Source organism: Podarcis vaucheri (assembly GCF_965113315.1).
Source record: "Podarcis vaucheri genome assembly, chromosome: 9".
NCBI classification, from domain to species: domain Eukaryota; kingdom Metazoa; phylum Chordata; class Lepidosauria; order Squamata; family Lacertidae; genus Podarcis; species Podarcis vaucheri.
Window position 1 is genome coordinate 64,128,047 of NC_138767.1, and position 20,426 is coordinate 64,148,472.

The window sequence follows — 20,426 nt, forward strand, 5'->3', positions numbered from 1 at the left end:
GGCTCTGAAGGCTTGCGGATAGCTGCCCGAAGCCCGGGGTGCACAGCTCTGCGCTCCCTGGGCTTCGGGCTGCAGGCTGCTATCTGCAAGCCTTCTGAGCCCGGCGGGAACTCCCGCTGTGCTCCAAAGGCTTGCGGATAACTTCCTGAAGCCTGGAGAACGGTGCGCACTGACCCCTCTCGCTCTCCAGGCTTCAGCGAAAACCTGCATTCACTCCATAGGACGCGCACACATTTCCCCTTCATTTTTGGAGGGGGAAAAGTGCATCCTATAAAGCGAAAAATGTGGTATATTGCATACCATTAATTGACGAGAAGCGTGTCTAAAATGCTCCAGCAAAAAAAATCCCTATCCCATTTCCAATTTTGCCCCAACTTTCCCCTTCTGCTGCCTTTCCCCTCCTCTGCCTTCCTTTGTTTTAATGCTTCTTTATTTACCCTGTAATTAATGCCTTTTTTCAAACATGCCACTGCAAGTCCTCTAAATCAGATGATGTCAGCACAGATATGTTTATTTCATTATGTGCAATATTACCAATCAATTGCCTGAAAATGTTATATTACACTGCTAAGCTATCATTTAAAAACTTACTCACTTGTGCATACCTAGATTAATAAGTACATTTCTTTTGCATGAATGGCTGCTTTTATTACTGTGGCAGAATTGGATTAAAAATTATTTTTGAAACATTGCAAGGCCCATTAGCCACAAAATACGAAGGAAAAGAGAGAGCTCAGCAGTGAGTTGAATTTGCCTGAAAGTCATGGGATGCTACTGTACATGTGTGCCATCTTGAGCCTGAGGAAGTTAAGAGGATGTAGAGGGGCTCCCATGAAACTGGGTTCAGCTTTTTTGGATTCCTGGTGGATCCATCCCCCAAAAGAGAGATGTGTAATGATTTATGGTGGGGATTTAGCTTGTCATATCCTTAGAAATAGGTCAGTGAAGGTCTCTTCTCCTTTTCTAACGGTATTTTCCCAGTACAGTGGTACCTTGGTTCTCAAACATAATCCGTTCTGGAAGTCTGTTCCAAAACCAAAGCGTTCCAAAACCAAAGCACGCTTTCCCATAGAAAGTAATGCAAAATGGATTAATCCGTTCCAGACTTTTAAAAACAACCCCTAAAACAGCAGTTTAACATGAATTTTACTATCTAAGGAGACCAGTGATCCATAAAATGAAAGCAATCAACAATGTACTGCAGTCACACAATAGGTCAATCAGTAGCTAAAATGGGTTCCACACAGTCACTGAAGCAAAAAAAGAGCCACAAAAACAGAAATGCAAAATAAATAGCAAAAAAAGACAGACCTCAGCCTAACACTCAAAACAGAAGTGTGGCACTCAAATTGGAGAATGTTTAAAAATGGGAACACTCACTTCTGGTTTTCAATGGTTTGGGAACTAGAACGTTTGACTCCCAAGGCATTCGGGAGCCGAGGTAGGACTGTAGTATTCTTCATATTTCAAGAGTTTACGCTTCTTTCCTTTTGTATTCCCCCACCCTTATCTTTGGTCGTTACTTTCCACAAACAGCATAGTGAAATAAGTAAAATTAACCAGTTTTCTGCATTACGTCTTAAATGCACCCCAGGGACGAATGCTTTCCATTTACATGCTAATTGAAAGGGAGAACGATTTGGAATAAATTGGCCTGTAATGAAATGGCAAGAAGGGATAGCCAGAAGAAAAGCTGATAATGGGCGATATGTATATGTTTGTGTGTGTGTGTGTGTGTGTGTGTGTGTGTGTGTGTGTGTGCATGTATATGTATATACTCCAGCATTCCAGTTAGTACATTTCCATTCCATTGATTTAGACATTTCTGATCTCAACAGAGTAGCAAGCCTGAGAAAGTGCTGCCGGTCAAATCACTGAAACTGTATCTTGGAGTGAAGAAGAAACTGAAGCCCCCAACAAAGTAAGAAAAGAAGATGAAAGAAAAGGCTGTGTTGGTTTCTTTCTAGCCAGGCATGCTGCATTATTGACAAGACAGGAACACAAAACTTTTAACAACCAACGAAAACAAGGAAGCTAATCTATATCCATCGTTTTGTCCTGCTCTTAAATTGCATCCCCATAATATTTGTTGCTCTTTTACCCAAGTGGTCCTAATGCTTCTGTGCTAAGAAATTGCATTATTGACCATCCTTTTCTATCTCAGCGTGCTGTCTCTTGTGGGTTGTATTGGTTATATGCTTAAATTGTCTCCAATCCTCTGACCTGAATTCTAGTGATAGGCAGATATTCAATGTGGGAGGCAGTAAAACACACTAATTTGATCATCTCGGCGTCAAGCTCTGATCCAGAGAAAAAACATTTGCCTTCCCTGAGGTACAACTTTGACTCGGTGCAGGCACAGTACTGCACAATTGCCAAACCCTGCAGACTTGCCACTACTTCAGCTATTATTACCTCAGCACTGGCATTTTTACTAACCTTAGGTAAAGGTAAAGGGACCCCTGGCCATTAGGTCCAGTCGTGGACGACTCTGGGGTTGTGGCGCTCATCTCACTTTATTGGCTGAGGGAGCCAGCGTACAGCTTCCGGGTCATGTGGCCAGCATGACTAAGCCGCTTCTGGCGAACCAGAGCAGTGCACGGAAATGCCATTTACCTTCCCGCCAGAGCGGTACCTATTTATCTACTTGCACTTTGACATGCTTTCGAACTGCTAGGTTGGCAGGAGCAGGGACCGAACAACGGGAGCTCACCCCATAGCGGGGATTCGAACCGCTGACCTTCTGATCGGCAAGTCTTAGGCTCTGTGGTTTAACACACGGTGCCACCCGTGTCCCTTTACTAACCTTAGTTAGCACCAAACCACAGTTTGTCCATAATTTCCAGCAGGCTGGCAAATGGTAGCTTATTTTGTTCGTTGGTTTATTGTATTTAACTCAACTAAATTTCAAAGTGCTGGATGAAAAACATAAACTGGGAGTGACTAAAGGATGGTTGGCCCAGGGATGACAATCACCCTTTGCTAACTTTCTGTAGGCCACATACTTGGGGTAAATACTGGCCAGAACTGGGTGCATACTTCTGTGCATGTGTTGGGACGTGGGTGGCACCGTGGTCTAAACCACTAAGCCTCTTGGGGTTGCTGATCAGAAGGTCAGCGGTTCAAATACTCACGATGGAGTGAGCTCCCGTTGCTTGGTCCCAGCTCCTGTCAACCTAGCAGTTCGAAAGCACGCCAGTGCAAATAGATAAATAGGTACCACTGTGGTGGGAAGGTACCGTATTTTTCGCTCTATAAGATGCACCAGACCACAAGACGCAGCTAGTTTTTGGAGGAGGAAAACAAGAAAAAAATATTCTGAATCTCAGAAGCCAGAACAGCAAGAGGGATTGCTGCACAGTGAAAGCAGCCATCCCTCTTGCTGTTCTGGCTTCTGTGATAGCTGCGCAGCCTGCATTTGCTCCGTAAGACGCACACACATTTCCCCTTACTTTTTAGGAGGGAAAAAGTGAGTCTTATAGAGCAAAAAATATGGTAACTGGTGTTTCTGTGTACTCTGACTTCTGTCACGGTGTCCCGTTGCACCAGTCATGCTGGCCACATGACCCAGAAAGCTGTCTTTGGAAAAACACTGGTTCCTCAGCCTGAGAAGTGAGATGAGCGCCACAATCCCACAGTTGCCTTTGACTGGACTGAACCATCCAGGGGTCCTTTACCTTTTCCTTTACCTTACTTATGCATGTACAGACAGCACAGAAGTCCTCAAAAAATTGCCTGAAAATTCTTTTTTTGAGGGACCCTGCTCTGAAGTGGTATTGATCAGCATTTTGCACCACTGGAATCAGGGCCCACCGATGATCCACTTGAGGTTCTTGCCTGAAACATGCGGTCCCACTGCCCCATTACACAGTGTCCACAATATTCAGTAGGTCCTCCCGACCCTGCAAAGAAGCATTTTTAAGCAGGCTACAGTGGAGAAGGGCTGCAATGTTTGATACAACCCATGGCTTATGCTGCAGTCCTTGTCAACCTCAGGGCAGAACTAGGCTTTATTTCACCCGACTCAAAGACCCAGTTTGGCACCCTCCCCATGCACATTTGTGTACACACACACACACACACACACACACACACAGGCCAGGATCCTCAATGGAGCCCTTTTGGAGGCTTCATGGGGGGGGGACCTAACTAGGCCCCCTGAATAGCTATGTCTCTGCCTCAGATGTTGTTGTTGTTTAGTCCTTTAGTCGTGTCCGACTCTTCGTGACCCCATGGACCAGAGCTCCTGTCTTCCTTTTTTAAAAAAATAAAAATAAAATGATATTTATTAAAAGTTTAAGAATTACAGAAAAAAGAGAAAAAGAAAACAACAAAAAATTGTCAAAGCATACATTACAATACATAAAAAGAAAAGCATAAAAAACAATACAACAATACAGCAAAAAAGAAAAACACAATAACATTAAAACACACATCCAATGTTCCATATCTTTATCTTTCATTTACTTGTTTCATTGACCTCCTCACACCTCCCTTTTCGTATTCTAATTCTTTCCATCTTTCTCAATTTTTGTTATATAATTTATCTTAACGATCTAACCTTTTAATTAACTCAACAAATCCTTTCCATCTTTCACTATATTCTGTCATTCAATTTACCTTAATTTATTTAACCTTGTCTTACCATAAAAAACCCTTAAAACTTAAACCTTAATGTACCTAACTCCTTATATCATTTATACAAATAGTTTCATTCCAACATTTTTCCTAATACTCGTTAATTTTACACTAATTCTCAAAATTAATTTTTTAAAAACTTTCTTCCAATCTTCATCCAACATCTCTTCTTCCTGGTCTCGGGTTTTGTCAGTCCTTCTTGTCCATTCCATCTAGTCCATCAACCTGGTGATCTTATGTCCGTGGCTCTTAAGTCTTTTCCATGTCCCTTCTGCAGATCTTCTTCTTGTTTATACCTGCACTTTACTTTGTCTTTTGTTGATCTTTTTCTTAATTTCTTTCCTTTCTCATTGGGGGGTATGTCTCGGGAGGACTCCAATCCAAAAATATCTCCATCTCTCCTCAGCAGATCAGCCCATTCCCCACAGTCAACACTGTAATCCAGAAAGCATTTAAAAGCATGTTTCAAAGTCCTTCCAAAATTAAGAGCCCTCACAACTCCAGACCCCCCCCCCCGGCCCACTCCAGATTCAATCTTCAAGAACAGCGGCTTATGCTCCTGCAAGGCCTCGGATCTCTCCATTTGTGTTACTTGAGGTTCAACAGCGACCTCCTCCATTATCTTCTGCACTTGCGCTTGCCCTGTCAAAACAAGTTCCTGGGCTGGTTCCTGAATGGTTTCTATATGGGTATTCGCTGGTTGTCCAAAGTTTTTAACTGCAACAGTCATCAAATCCATCTTCTCATGCATATGCTCCAGCAAAGCGCTTGTCTTGCAAAAAAACAAGCACCAAAACTTCTTTTAAACACATTTTTATTCAAGGTCAGAGTCTGGTCTCACGATCCTAATCTTACAGCTGTGAAATCCCCAGATAGACTCCGGCAACAAATTAACAAGCTCCCTCTAGAGGAGACAATTTCTATTTGTATCCATCTTTTGAAAGCAGGACCAACAAAAGAAAATTACTTTCATTTTTCAAATACTTTGTTTCTTTTGAATACAAGAAGCAACACTGGAGTCAATTTGTTTCTCTTTTTTTTACTATCTGTCAAAAGACGTTCCATTCACAGTCGATGAACTTCCCCATAAATTTCTGTCTCTGACACCCCGTTCCCAGGTTTGAGATGGTGGAAATTTATCTTTCTTTACTCTCTCTCCTGCAGGCTTAAACAGTCAAAAATTCCCCCCTTTTCTCCTGCTTCCAAGAGGGGTTTTGGTGGTAATAACTGAAGGAAATTTAGACCTTTATATACGGCTTTCCAGACTTTAGCTTACAAAGTTTTTGCTTCAATCTATTTACAAAAAATGGGAGGCGGACTTCCTGTTTAGAGCCTTCCCGCTTCAGTGCCAAATTAAAATGTTTCTTAATCCAATTTTCCGTTCTACTCCGTTCTACTCACGAGTCCAATTGTCCACAGGAAAAAGTCAGCGCTCTCCGGCAATGGCTGTGCGGCTTCACTCCGTAAAAGTAGTGGTTGATTCAAAACACTGCGCCACTCACCCCACGTCGCTTCGGATCCCTGAATAAGGGTTTCCCTGTGAGTAGGGGAGGCGCTCCTGGTGTCAGCCGAATCCCACGTTCCCAGGCTTCCCACCTGGGATGTTTAGAGGGTCTCTGCCTTCGCCGTGGCGGCAAGACCCGATTTTCACGGAGCGGGTTCCTCTCGGTCAGAGGAACTCCGCCATTGCCGATGGCGCTAACCCAGAAGTCCCCAGGCACTCCTGTCTTCCACTGCCTCCCGCAGTTTGGTCAAACTCATGCTGGTAGCTTCGAGAACACTGTCCAACCATATCGTCCTCTGTTGTCCCCTTCTTCTTGTGCCCTCAATCTTTCCCAACATCAGGGTCTTTTCCAGGGAGTCTTCTCTTCTCATGAGGTGGCCAAAGTATTGGAGCCTCAGCTTCACAATCTGTCCTTCCAGTGAGCACTCAGGGCTGATTTCCTTAAGAATGGAGAGGTTTGATCTTCTTGCAGTCCATGGGACTCTCAAGAGCACCATAATTCCAAAGCATCAATTCTTCGGCGATCAGCCTTCTTTATGGTCCAGCTCTCACTTCCATACATCACTTTTCCTTAGGACGTCCCTATTTTCATTGGAGAAATGTTGGAGGATATGGGATAGGACATGCTTGTTTTCATCAGAGCACTCAGGGCTGATTTCCTTCAGAATGGATATGTTTGATCTTCTTGCAGTCCATGGGACTCTCAAGAGTCTCCTCCAGCACCGTAATTCAAAAGCATCAATTCTTCAGCGATCAGCCTTCTTTATGGTCCAGCCGCCTTTATGGTCCTCAGATGTTGCTGGACTGCAACCCCCATTATTCTTAGCCAATAGTCTGGGATGGTGAGAGTTGTGGTCCCACAGCATCTTGGTATCCAAAGTTTAAGGTCTTTCGCTTACCTAATGTTGGCTAAACTCCAATGTGTACTTTTTTGCGCTCTCTCTCTCTCTCTCTCTATATATATATACACACACACACACTAAGTATGTGTTAATTGTTTTATTGTTTTTTGCAGTTGGGGTCTTACATTGTATTCTGAAAAACATCACTGGTAAGTGATTGGCATGAAAACAATTCCCCATATTTCATTGCATCTGGAAAGGTATGGCTGTTTTTTTAATTAAATGAGGAGAATGACTCACACAAAGAGATTCTTGCCTGAATCTGAGACCAGATACCCCAAATCCAAAACTAACACATGTTTTACTATATCACACTGACTGCTTTTTCCCTAGACACTAAAGGACTGAAAGTATGAGTTCTACCAATGCCAGAATCTGTCCGCTAAGCATGCATAGTGATGTATCTTCAGATTTGATCCATGTCTTCTCCATTATTGCTTAGATTTTTCTGAAGTATTGCAAACAGTTATTGTGCCAACCTGATTGGCATTGCTTGTGTAGTATATTATGTCACTGCAACTGAATTCACGCTAATTAATGTGTGTCTTCTAGGCATTTGTGTTGTGATGGACAGGATTCCCAATTGGATTGGCTAAGCAGCATTTTTATTGCACAGGTATTAGTTCTTTTATATCATTATTCAAAAGAACAACTCTCTGGGTTCTTGAAAATAATTTTGCATTTTAATGTATGTGTTAGGTATGTATTAATGCATTTGTCTGCATGCATACACACCCACACACTCATTAAACAAAAATTTACCTTATCAACATAAATTGTAAACTACACATGACATCGTTCCTCAATAAAAGCTTTCTCATTTTAGATACCTCACTGATTTCATTCTGTATCTCAAGGCTGCTCTCACCGTTTTGGTCATGGGGGAGGGGTGTATCTCCCCACTACTGAATTATTTTGAGGGCCTGCTATTGCTACCCTGTGGAGATGTTCACATCATTTGCGATTACACTTAATGGCCTCTTTGATATACAGAGCGACACCACCTCACTCCTAGGGGTGCACAGAAACCCCAAGAATCAGTACCTTTGGAAGCAGTCTGGTCTGTTTCAGATCTATTTGGCACCATTCTGCTTCAAATCAATATTCGGGTTCAAATCTTATCTATTCTATCCTAAAATCTGTTTCATTCCCATTAGTTAATGGGCAATCTGAAAATGTCTCTATCATCTATCTATCTATCATCTATCTATCTATCTATCTATCTATCATCTATCTATATCTATTTATCATCTATCTATCTATCATCTATCTATCTATCTATATCTATCATCTATCATCTATCATCTATCATCTATCATCTATCTATCTATCTATCTATCTATCCATCTATCATCTATCTATCTATCTATCATCTATTTATCTATCTATATCTATCATCTATCTATCATCTATCTATCTATCTGAGCCTCTTGGGCTTGTCGATCAGAAGGTCAGCAGTTCGAATTCCCGCAGCAGTGTTGAGTTCCCATTGCTCTGTTCCAGCTCCTGCCCACCTAGCAGTTCGAAAGCATGCCAGTGCAAGTAGATGAATAGGTACTGCTGCGGTGGGAAGGTAAATGGCATTTCTGTGCACTCTGGCTTCCGTCACTGTGTTCCGTGGGCCAGTAGTGGTTTAGACATGCTGGCCCCATGACCCAGAAAGCTCTCTGTGGACAAATGCCGGCTCCCTCGGCCTGAGAAGCGAGATGAGTGCCGCACTCCATAGTCACCTTTGACTGGACTTAACCATCCAGGAGTCCTTTACCTTTACCTATCTACACACACACACACACACACACACACACACACACTCCTTTTTACAAAGGTGAATGGAATTTACAGGCAAAGCTGCCTGTCCCCCAGTCCCCGATCTGGCAAATACACATAGGAGTTTTCATGCTGGGAACATTGATATATTTTTAAGTCTGTAACTTCTTAATAGTCTTCCAGAATTGGATGTAAATTGCAGACATGGTTCCCCCTTCTGAGGGGATGAAGCCTGCCAAATATCAGATGGTTTCTAGGGATGATCTAGATGTTCCTTAGCTCATTCTAGGTATGATCTAGATCAGCGGTTCTCAACCTGTGAATCCCCTGATGTTGTTGGACTACAACTCCCATCATCCCAGAGCTCTGGCCTTGCTAGCTAGGGGTTATGGGAGTTGTAGTTCAACAACATCAGGGGACCCACAGGTTGAGAAAGGCTGATCTAGGTGATCTGAGGGGATAAAGCCTGCCAAATATCAGATTATCTTCCAGGGTTGATCTAGATGTTCCTCAGCTCCTGACAACTTTCCCACAAGAGTCAGTTTAAAAGATGTTCAGGAGTCTTGTTTATATCAAGTGCAAGCTCACAGTAGAGAATGCATGAAAGCAATATTGAGAGTGCGGCCTTCTTCTGACTGGCGATGAGGGTAGATTTGCTGGGGACTTGGCTAATTTGTAGCTGGGGTGCTGACGGGCCTAATCTCAATAGTCCCTGCATGCATTGGTCACCAGTTGCCTTAGAAGGGCTTCAAAGGTCACCACATTGCTCTTTTTCACATTTGAGAACCCCACTGCGTTCTAAAATATACTGCTTTAATTTTGTATACTAAAGAGATTGCACTTTGCAGTAATAACGTCTCTGACTTGACAAATTTTCCACAGCACAGTGATATCTGGCCACCAGATGGGAAGACAAGAAAGCAATCTGTTACTAAAAATCCAAAAATTGGTGGCTTGCCTTTAATACCAATTCAACAAGAAAGAAGTGTGCCCAAAACCAAAGTCAACACATCAGAGGTGGGTTGCTGGATATATTTGGTTATTAGCATTTATCTTACTCCACTTTTTGTAGGTGTTCTAGTCCAGTGATAATTAGAACAGTAGATATTCCTAACGCAGAGACCTTTGCAGTTACACAAACATAGCACACTCCAGCCTATATTAAAGAAAGAAATTTAACAGTTTAAAAAATGGCATCCATTAACTGAAGGCAAAGGATAATATACACACTCTCTTTTGTATGGAATTAGTTCTGTATATTAAATATTTGAATTTATGTCATAATAACATGTTGATGTTAAAGATTTGTGGCACATTTTGTGAGATTCATGTAACTGCATTGGCACTCATAAATAATTCTATTTATTTTTTTCTGTCAGATTAATTTTTCATTAAATAGAAGTCTTGTCTAGGGGACAAAATATCCATTTGAATTAAATGAAAAATTATTGCACTTCAAGAGCTCTAATGCATCCATCAAAGAATAATTTCACTCTTTTCCTGTGCCATATCACTGCTTATTCCCCCCAAAGCATGGAAGTTCTCAAAAATGTATATCTAGAATTGCACTAAACAGCTGAAATAGTAAATTAAGCCTCATCTGGAACTTAGCAGCCATATATTTCCATTATAATGTTGTTCAACTTGAAGAAGAAATTGGCTGGAACCATAGCAACTGAGGTCTCCTCGTATAGCAGCAGACATTTAGGGTCTGTTGGGATTTGTTTCTTCAACATATGTGCCTTGCAAGATGAATAGTGTGCTCCCACAAGGAGTGCAGTCGTGTCTTTTGGGTATGAGTGTTTAGTTCTGTTTCTAGGTGAGGTAGGGAGAAAATAAAATTTATAGCTCTAACTTACCCATCCAACTTGACTAGAAATCACTGCATATACACATGGGGGCATAACAGATGGTTTGCCTATGTGGATATGATTCATTTTTGAGTTATCAGTTTGGGAATACAAAAGAAACTTTCCATACACAATGGATGTTAATGATGATAATCTTCTACTGGCTTTCTAACGACTTTATTGTTCTGATTTCTCTTCTTTCTCTTCTTCTTTCTCCATATCCCTCCTCAAATCCTTCAGTGTTCTTATGTCCTTCTACTTTATGAACCCTAAATTATATCTTCTGTTCCTTAATTGCATCCAGTTTCACTTACTGCGTTAGAACTCAGGACCTCCTGATGCTCATCTGGCTCAAATTCTACTGTTCTCAAAATTAATTTTTCACTCTGGCATCTTCAAGCAGACCTTTCTCTCTCAACATTTTTTTTTAAAAAATGTGTTCAGTCTCTCAAGTTACAAGCCTTGGGGAGAAGGGTCTGCGGCTTCTTCTTATTTTTGTACACATTATACAGTGGTACCTCAGGTTACATATGCTTCAGGTTACATACGCTTCAGGTTACAGACTCTGCTAACCCAGAAATAGTGCTTCAGGTTAAGAACTTTGCTTCAGGATAAGGAAAGAAATCGTGCTCCGGCAGCGCAGCGGCAGCAGGAGGCCCCATTAGCTAAAGCGGTGCTTCAGGTTAAGAACAGTTTCAGGTTAAGAACGGACCTCCGGAACGAATTAGGTACCGTATTTTTCGCCCTATAGGACGCACTTTTCCCCCTCCAAAAATGAAGGGGAAATGTGTGTGCGTCCTATGGGGTGAATGCAGGCTTTCGCTGAAGCCTGGAGAGTGAGAGGGGTCGGTGCGCACCGACCCCTCTCGCTCTCCAGGCTTCGCGGACCTCTCTACAAGCAGCGGGAGCGCTCCCGCTGCTTGCGGAGAGTTGCCGGCATGCCGAAGCCTGTGCCGCTGAGATCAGCGCGTCCAGGCTTCTCGGACCTGTCCGCAAGCAGCGGGAGTGCTTGCAGAGAGCTGCCTGTTTGGGGGCTGGGGTCGGGGGAAGCTCGGGCCTCCCCCGCCCCAGCCCCGTGCCTGGGGAAAAATAATAATCCCCCCCTTTATTTCCCCCCCAAAAAGCTAGGTGCGCCTTACGGGACGGTGCGTCCTATAGGGCGAAAAATACGGTACTTAACCCGAGGTACCACTGTAGTTTCTTGTTTCTTTTTCTCCAGAGATGGGGATCCTGGGCCCCCACAGATGATCTTAGAATCATAAAATTGTGGAGTTGGAAGGGACTGTGAAGATCATCTAGTCCAATCTCCTGCAATGCAGGAATCTTTTGCCCAAGATGGAGCTCAAATCCACAACCCTGATGTTGTACTCCAACTCTCATCAGCCCTAGCCGACATTGGGGCAATTGTCAGGGATGATAGGAATTGTAGTTAGATCACATCTGAAGGGACATCCCGGCTCTAAGCCCTTTAGAAATTCAGAATGCTAACGATACAATGACCTCCTTTTCTGTTTTGCCTCAGTAGGGCAGAATAGGAAGTAACATGCAATGGAGCTCATCTCAGTATTGAACTTATTTATTTGCTTATTTTTTTAAAAGTATACCCTGTTGCTCCTCTCCATAAAACGGCTTACAAACCATCATAATGTGATCCAGCTCTCAAAACACATATTTGCTTGTATTGGACTCCACCCTGAGATATTATTATTATTAATAATCATCATCATTATTATTTATATTTATATAAATATTATTATTTATATTTATATTGCCCCACCCACTCTGGACGGCTCCCAACAAAATATTAAAACTGATTACCCTATGAAGTATGGGTTAGAATTGAATGATTTTTTTTAAAAAAAAACAGTACTAAATAAAGTAAAATAAATACATATAAATGGAATTAAATGAATGTAATACAGCAGCAGCAGCAAAAACACAGAAGTCAAGAACTCAGTACATTAAGCAGCAACAAAATAAAATGTTTTTTTTTTTTTTAAAAGGAAAGATTTCCATTCCCATGGAACCCAGAAAAGAGATTACCAAACCTCTTGAGACAGGGAGCTACAGAGAGAGGGCACCATGAGGGAGACAACATTAGTCTTGTGTGTTGTCTCAAACCACGTCTCTCTCAGAAGGAGAGCTGCCATACATTCTGGTTTTCCCAGACATGTCCTGGAATTGGGCTGTCAAAATGGTGTCCGGGCATATTTTCACTGAATCAGCAAAATGCTTGGGAAGGCCTGGACATATGGCAACTAGGGTAGTTGTGGTTTTTTTAATGCTTTTAAAAAACCCCAAAAGCTTATTCAACAACTTCAGCCAAAAAATGTCAACAACTTTGTCTGGAATTTCACATTTGGAAATCTAGCAATCCCAGGGTAGCAGCAGAAAGCCTTGCTTGTAAGGGAAAGTTATATAAAAATTCTTGTCTGCTTCACAAACAATGGCCACAATTGCTTTCAAACTAAACGAGCTACAGATAATTATTTGGGTGTGTATTGAGCATGCATTTCAACTTGTGCTCCTCTTTCTTCAGAATTCAAAACTGGAATTTGAAAGCGACTTAACTGAAGACAGGAAAGGTTTAAAACAAAAAGCGACGTTGGTAGCTCAGTGTTTGGAGCGCAAGGAGGAAAAAGCCCGAACCCGTGCGAGAAAACACCGGAGCCTCATCTGTTTGGATGACACGGGGGCAGATATTCTTGACTTACCCCAAAGACCCTACAAGGAATGCAAGTCACCAAAGAAAAATGAGATCAAGACTGGCCAAACCCATCAGGAATCTGATAAGCAGCTTCCAGCAAATGTTATTCAAGAACTCAACAGTGTCCTGCAGAGGCACAGAATTGTCCATGAAAACACTTAGAATCAGTTCTTCAGATTTGCACATCAGAGACTAAAATATTCTAGGAAACACAATATGTTGTCCGTGTACAGTGTGCAGACTTATGAAATGTATTTATAGATGATCTAAGAGAAAGTGGGTGTTGACTACCAATCCATGGGGCTTGACTGTGTGGTCACAAGAATGAACAACTCATCCGTTGATCACAACTACATGGTTATCTTTGTTGTATGTCGTATAGAGCTTCCCAGGGCATAGAGCGTTCTTTTAAAAAGCTTTGAGGAGTTTGAAATGTGATCTGTCAATTCAAGGAAACTACACGATGACCTAGAAACCTATCAATGGCATAGGTTGCAAACTTGCCCATAGGCAAGGCTGAGAACACCAGACTGCAGAATTTTCACTAAGAGCCAAGTTGCATGACTTTAAGCATTAAGATTTCCCCTGAGTTCGTGTTTTCTTTCTTTGAGAAATGGGAGCTTCCTCCCATCTACACATTGGGAGGTGTGTGAGGAACTGATCTAGATAGCAGGAGGGAGAGATGGCTAAATTCCTCTATCATTGCAAACCAAGTTCCCAATCAGAATTTTGCCAATCAACATATTGGCAGTTTCTGAAAGAAAAATCACACACTGAGAGCCAAACCATGTAGTTTGGCCCTAATGCAGAAGCCATTGATTTTGTACTATTTCCGCTAGTGCTAGTTTTCCAGGAGCAGAGAATTTATTTTATTTTACTTTTTAAACAAACAATAGCATTAAAATCCTCCCGCATCTGCACTCTGAATTGTAACAGTCCAGTCCATCATATTTGGCTACAACAATCTCATTCTCACCTCACATTCTGCCGTATGCGCAGATCAGACCAGTATTTTGACGAGGATACTATAGTCACCTTACCCAAACTCTTGAATGTAATATACTGCGTCGTCGTTTTTTAAAAAGTGGATTTATACCTATTTATGTACAACTTGCTGCTGCTAACATACTGAAGAATAAAGTGATACTGGCCATCATTTTTCACTTGCGAATCCAAGCTATGTCATTTCATGTAACAGATTTTATAGGCAATTGGAAGAGAAGGGAAAGATTAATGGGATTTGGCAGTGAATAAGGGGTCATCTTAACACTGTTAGTTCTAAATGTAACTGATGTAAATATAATAAGAGCAGAGGAGCATTTCTGAAATATTTCTGCACCTTAGACTACCTGAAAACTCTTGGGTGTCTCAACAGTCCATTTAATGAACTTTTTTGTTGTCATTAAAGTATCATGAACCTTAAACTGTTTTTTTTTTTTAGTTCAAGTTCATAAGTTTATTGTTCTAGACAAAGGCCACGGCAAACTTGTATTAGATTATAGTATTAAGAAAATAATACAGACCATAAAAACACATTTTGGATGAAAACAAAATGGTGGACTGTATTAGTACTTTGTTAGAACAGTAATAGGGACGCGGGTGGCGCTGTGGGTTAAACCACAGAGCCTAGGGCTTGCCGATCAGAAGGTCGGCGGTTCGAATCACCGCGACGGGGTGAGCTCCCGTTGCTCGGTCCCTGCTCCTGCCAACCTAGCAGTTCGAAAGCACGTAAAAGTGCAAGTAGATAAATAGGTACCACTCCGGCAGGAAGGTAAAACGGCATTTCCGTGCACTGCTCTGCTCTGGTTCGCCAGAAGCAGCTTAGTCATGCTGGCCACATGACCCGGAAGCTGTACGCCAGCTCCCTCAGCCAATAAAGCGAGATGAGCGCTGCAACCCCAGAGTCGGTCACGACTGGACCTAATGGTCAGGGGTCCCTTTACCTTTAGAACAGTAATGGATCCCAGACCAGGGCTTGCTGGCCTGTTCAGTAATGCAGCAATGCCCCAAACTGCCTCAATCTTCATGGAAAAATATATATCATGTGCAGGGCCAGCTAAGGGCATATAGGATTATTGGTGTGATTCAGCATCTGTGGCGCACATACAAATTTTGGTCCCACTCTCCCCAGTGCTGGTGAAAAACATTCTCAAAAGGAACTCTGCATGCACATCCAATCTCTGCAGAGGTTCAGACTGCAGCCAATGGTGAATTGCTGCTGCATTTTCTCTCTCTTTTCAATAGCTCAGTGAGTAAAAATAAATAAAAATCAATCTACTGTACTTATATTTAATTTCTGATAAGCCAACTGTTCTACCATTACTGTTATTCCACTTGTTTCTCATGCTGGTTAGCACTGAATCAATTCATTGTGAAAAATGAAAGCTGGCATTTATATAAACAAAATCTGCATATTATGGTAAAGTTTCTTGGGAGAGGGAGTGAGTTATTTCCCCCCAGGGATTTTTTTAAATTTTATTTTAAAATATCTTTAGCTTTTAAAATGTCTGCAGGAAGGTTTTGTCTAGTTTAAGAGCAAAAAGTTCAGAAAGTTCCTTGTTCCTCCCTATTTTACCCATCAACCTATCTGGTTGTTGGATTGTAGAAGTAAAGTTGCACAGTCTGTTGGAGCAGAAATAGACATTTCAAGACATGCATGGCTGTGCCAAAAAGAAGCAATGCCACATCATCTTTCTCCGCCATGCTGTCGAGGCAGTGATGTGATACCCTTGCCCTCATAGCTCCCATTCCGTTGCAAATTCATTGATACCACTTATTTTAGAGGATGAATTTGAATCTCAAATACTATTTTGTGCCTTTAGTATAAAGGCATCTGCCATGTGGAACACTCTTCCCCTCAAAGAAAGGAATGCACCGACAACCTTATATTTTCAGCACACCCTAAAGATTCCTCTCACTTTTTCATCCTGGCCTTGCTGGAGTAGCTGCTGTCATGTATTTTATTGTATCTGATGGGTCACTGTGAAGTTCGACCTGTATTTTATACTGTTTTATTTTGGTTGTTGGCATTGTGTGCTTTTTATCCTTTTTATTGCCTTTTGTATTAATAATGTCTACACATCCTTCTATTCCTAATGTTTATTGTGTAGGTTACATTGTGTAGGATAGAGAAGTCCCAAGAAGATTCCCCTTCCCAAAAAAATAAATCTCAATGACTACTCAGTGGGCATAGTAAACTGAATGGAAGCTTCAAATGAATCTCTCAAACAGGAGCTCATCACGCTGCAACATTTTGTTGAAAGTCCATTTGCTTTGCTGACAAAAATTTGGGTTGGGCTGAAAATAATACGCATCAGCCACAGATCTCTTTTATCATCTAATTCTGACCTAACCAATAATAATTTTAAAAACATTCAAGTAACTGCCCGGGAAGACAATCTTCTTCCTCTCTACAGTGGTACCTTGGTTCTCAAACACCTTGGCACTCAAAACAACTTGGAACCCAAACACTGCAAACCCTGGTTTGCAAACTTTTTCCGGAAGCCGAACATGCTCCGTTTTGAGTGTTACACTTCTAATTTTAGTGCCACACCTCTGCTTTGAGTGTTACTCTGAGGTAACAGGATTGATAACTCTGATAAGTGTGACATAGGACTAATAGTCACGATGCACTTGTCCTTTTCTACATCACATGATAAGGTAGTTATTGGCATCCATCTGTCTCGAGAGACAATGGAGTGTGACTCCAGGGGTGAAGGCAAACTGTTGCATTAGCAACACTGAAGTGACCTCCCCAGGGTGAAAGCCTGGGCAGTGTACCGTATTTTTCGCCCTATAGGACACACTTTTCCCCCTCCAAAAATGAAGGGGAAATCTGGGTGCGTCCTATGGGGCAAATGCAGGCTTTCGCTGAAGCTTGGAGAGCGAGAGGGGTCGGTGCGCACCGACCCCTCTTGCTCTCCAGGCTTCAGGAAGACATCCTCAGCCTAGGCAGCCCTGCGGGAGGTTCCACAGGGCTGTCTAGGCTGCGAATAGCAGCCTGTTTCCCAGAGCGCCGGGCGCGCTGAAAGCAGAGTGCCCGGTGCTTCGGGAACGCATCCGCAGCCTAGGCAACCCTGCGGGAGGTCCCGCAGGGCTGTCTAGGCTGCGGATAGCAGCCTGCTGCCCGGCACGAGGAGCGCCCTGAAGCAGAGCACCCCTTATGCCGGGCAGACATCCACAGCGTGGGGAGCCCTGCAGGAGTTCCCCGCAGGGCTCCCCACGGTGTGGATAGCAGAGCGCCCTGCGCGCGGGGCAGACATCGGCCAGCCCCACAAACTTGGGGGACAGGAGGGAGGTGCAGCGCCGCCATCCCGCTGTTCCTCAACCTGTTTCGGTTTCCCCGACCTGGTTTTGGGGGGGGAATAAAGGGGAATTTTTTCCCCTTTATTTCCCCCCCCCAAAAAAAACTAGGTGCGTCCTATGGGACGGAGCATCCTATGGGACGAAAAATACGGTATTTGCCTAGATAACAAGACCCCCCCCCATGGCCTCGCTGATGTGGTCCAAAGGAAAACAGAGCAATACATTTGGCAACAGCTTGGCTGCAGGAGCTGCTGAAATTGGAGGTGCCATCCAACCATTTTAAGGACTCCACTCCAAATTTGTGTAGGGTTTGTGCCTTAGTCTTTTCTTCTCCTGAAGATATTCCACAAGGTGGTGGGGGTTTGGGATCAGTTTTCCTTCTTCCAGATAGGCTATCTTCCCAGGTCAATGAGCCCCATCTTCCCCCACTTCCCTCTCCAGTACATGCAGAAACCACCATCTTGACCATTGGACCCACTATTGGTCTCATCCACTCATTCCACCAGAGCCTATCTTCACACACAGGGGAAGGTTCTAACTTCTCAAGGCTTTGAAACACATCAGCCAGCCTCCCTTGGTTTAGCCGACCAGTAGAAGCAGTTTCTGACAGCTTCTAGGACTCACAGGTGAGAGCTGAGTTCAGGGGAAATGGTAAAGGACCCCTGAATGGTAAAGTCCAGTCAAAGGTGACTATGAGGTCATGGTACTCATCTCACTTTCAGGCCGAGGGAGCTGGTGTTTGCCCACAGACAGCTTTCTGGCTCATGTGGCCAGCATGACTAAACCGCTTCTGTCACAACAGAACACCTTGATAGAAACTAGAGTGCATGAAAACACCGTTTGCCTTCCCGCTGCAGTGGTACCTATTTATCTACTTGCACTGGTGTGCTTTCAAACTGCTAGGTTGGCAGGAGGTGAGACAGAGCAACAGGAGCTCACCCCATTGCAGGGATTCGAACCACCAACCTTCTGATTGGCAAGCCCAAGAGGCTCAGTGGTTTAGACCACAGTGCCACCCGCATCCCTGACTCACTTGGTCAGATCTCAGTAACCCTTTAGCTATTTTTAGCCAGTTATTCAAATATGGGCTCTGTAGCTATGCAAAGGTGGCTGCTATGACGAAGAAAGGGCAATGGTGGTGTCTTGCCAAGTAAATAATTCACTTGTACTGACAATCTGATCAAGTCCCCCTCCTAGCTATTAGCAGACAGTGGCTGGACTCCAAAGAACTACTTTCAACATGGCCAAGGATTTGGGTGTTCCCAGTACACTTGTTAGCGCTTTTTAACTGATTCCTGTGATCAGTCCAAAGCTCCCTTGATGTGCAGATTGAGTGGCGGAGTGCTTTGGATGCAGGCTTCGTCCTTTTAACAGAGCTTCTGCTGTTAATTATTCCATTTTCTATTCTGAAGTGAGATTTACCTTTTTTTCTTCTTCCTTAAGTCATTCTGACTTTGGTAATGAGCATTGTTTATGTTAATACAATACTTTACCAATTGTAACATAGAATATAATTCCTTTCCCCTGCTTTTAAATCTTAGCATTAATTCACCAAGAGCTGCAATTTTTACACTACCCATTAGGAGTAAATTGGGGTTGGTTCATTCCGTGTATGAATACGTTTAATGACCTGTTTTCTTTATTTCCAATATGTGCCAATTAAGGGCTAATCGTGCTAGGGTTGAATAGTATTTTCTATTTCTATTTACATATTTCAATTATTGTAAGAAAGCTATTTCGGAGTTGTTAATCTAGGTATTTATTATTTGCTTGGCTCAATATTATTGGGACTCTTTCCTACATGTACTTACTAAGAATCATACTGAATGCTGGGAGTTCCATCTAGTTCAACCATGATGGACACCTGTGCATGGGGAGAGCTACAGTGGACATAATAGAAGCCGGTTCTCCCACCCCTTCCCTGTGGTCACAGGGCTGTTACAGGGTGGCCCTATTTTCACAGAGCTTTTCTTTATTGAACAAAGAAGAAAGAACAAGTCAAGAATAAGGATCTGGTGTGCTGAGTAATGGGTGACTACCTCAGGCTTCATAAGAGCATAAAAATAGCCTGCTAGATCAGACCAAGGGTCCATCTAGTCCAGCATTCTGTTTTCACAATGACTAAACAGATGATGATGATCATCATCATCACCATCGTTATCAATATCATTAATTTGTAGAGCACCCCTTCATTTGAAGGCGCCTGTTGTTGTTGTTTAGTCGTTTAGTCGTGTCCGACTCTTCGCGACCCCATGGGCCAGAGCACGCCAGGCACTCCTGTCTTCCACTGCCTCCCGCAGTTTGGTCAAACTCATGCTGGTGGCTTCGAGAATACTGTCCAACCATCTTGTCTTCTGTCGTCCCCTTCTCCTTGTGCCCTCCATCTTTCCCAGCATCAGGGTCTTTTCCAGGGAGTCTTCTCTTCTCATGAGGTGGCCAAAGTATTGGAGTCTCAGCTTCACTATCTGTCCTTCCAGTGAGCACTCAGGGCTGATTTCCTTCAGAATGGAGAGGTTTGATCTTCTTGCAGTCCATGGGACTCTCAAGAGTCTCCTCCAGCACCAGCGCCTAAATATATGTAATGAAGGCGCCAGGTCATCCTCTCTGGGGAGAATATTCCACAAATGGGGAGCCACCAGAGAAAATGCCCCATGGGGTGACTTTGTTCTTTAAGTGCAGGCTGAGGAAAATAATCCCCAGAGTTTTAATGGTGCATCTTGGAGTTATTTATAGCCCACCAAGTCCTTGAACAA

General features: G+C 43.0%; 1 protein-coding gene across 3 annotated transcripts in view; it reads left to right on the forward strand.

The window, feature by feature from the left end:
• The window catches only part of ARAP2 (ArfGAP with RhoGAP domain, ankyrin repeat and PH domain 2), a 158,610-nt gene extending 144,079 nt beyond the window's left edge, over positions 1-14,531 (forward strand). For 2 of the 3 annotated variants that reach the window (XM_082238008.1, XM_082238007.1), the window contains 5 exons: positions 1,839-1,921; positions 7,158-7,193; positions 7,597-7,660; positions 9,694-9,828; positions 13,201-14,531. In XM_082238008.1, the coding sequence (XP_082094134.1) occupies positions 1,839-1,921; positions 7,158-7,193; positions 7,597-7,660; positions 9,694-9,828; positions 13,201-13,530 (648 nt within the window). In that variant the 3' untranslated portion in view covers positions 13,531-14,531. The remainder of the gene's footprint in view (positions 1-1,838; positions 1,922-7,157; positions 7,194-7,596; positions 7,661-9,693; positions 9,829-13,200) is intronic. The other variant, XM_082238009.1, reaches the window with a different exon arrangement.
• The last annotated feature ends 5,895 nt before the right edge of the window (positions 14,532-20,426 follow it).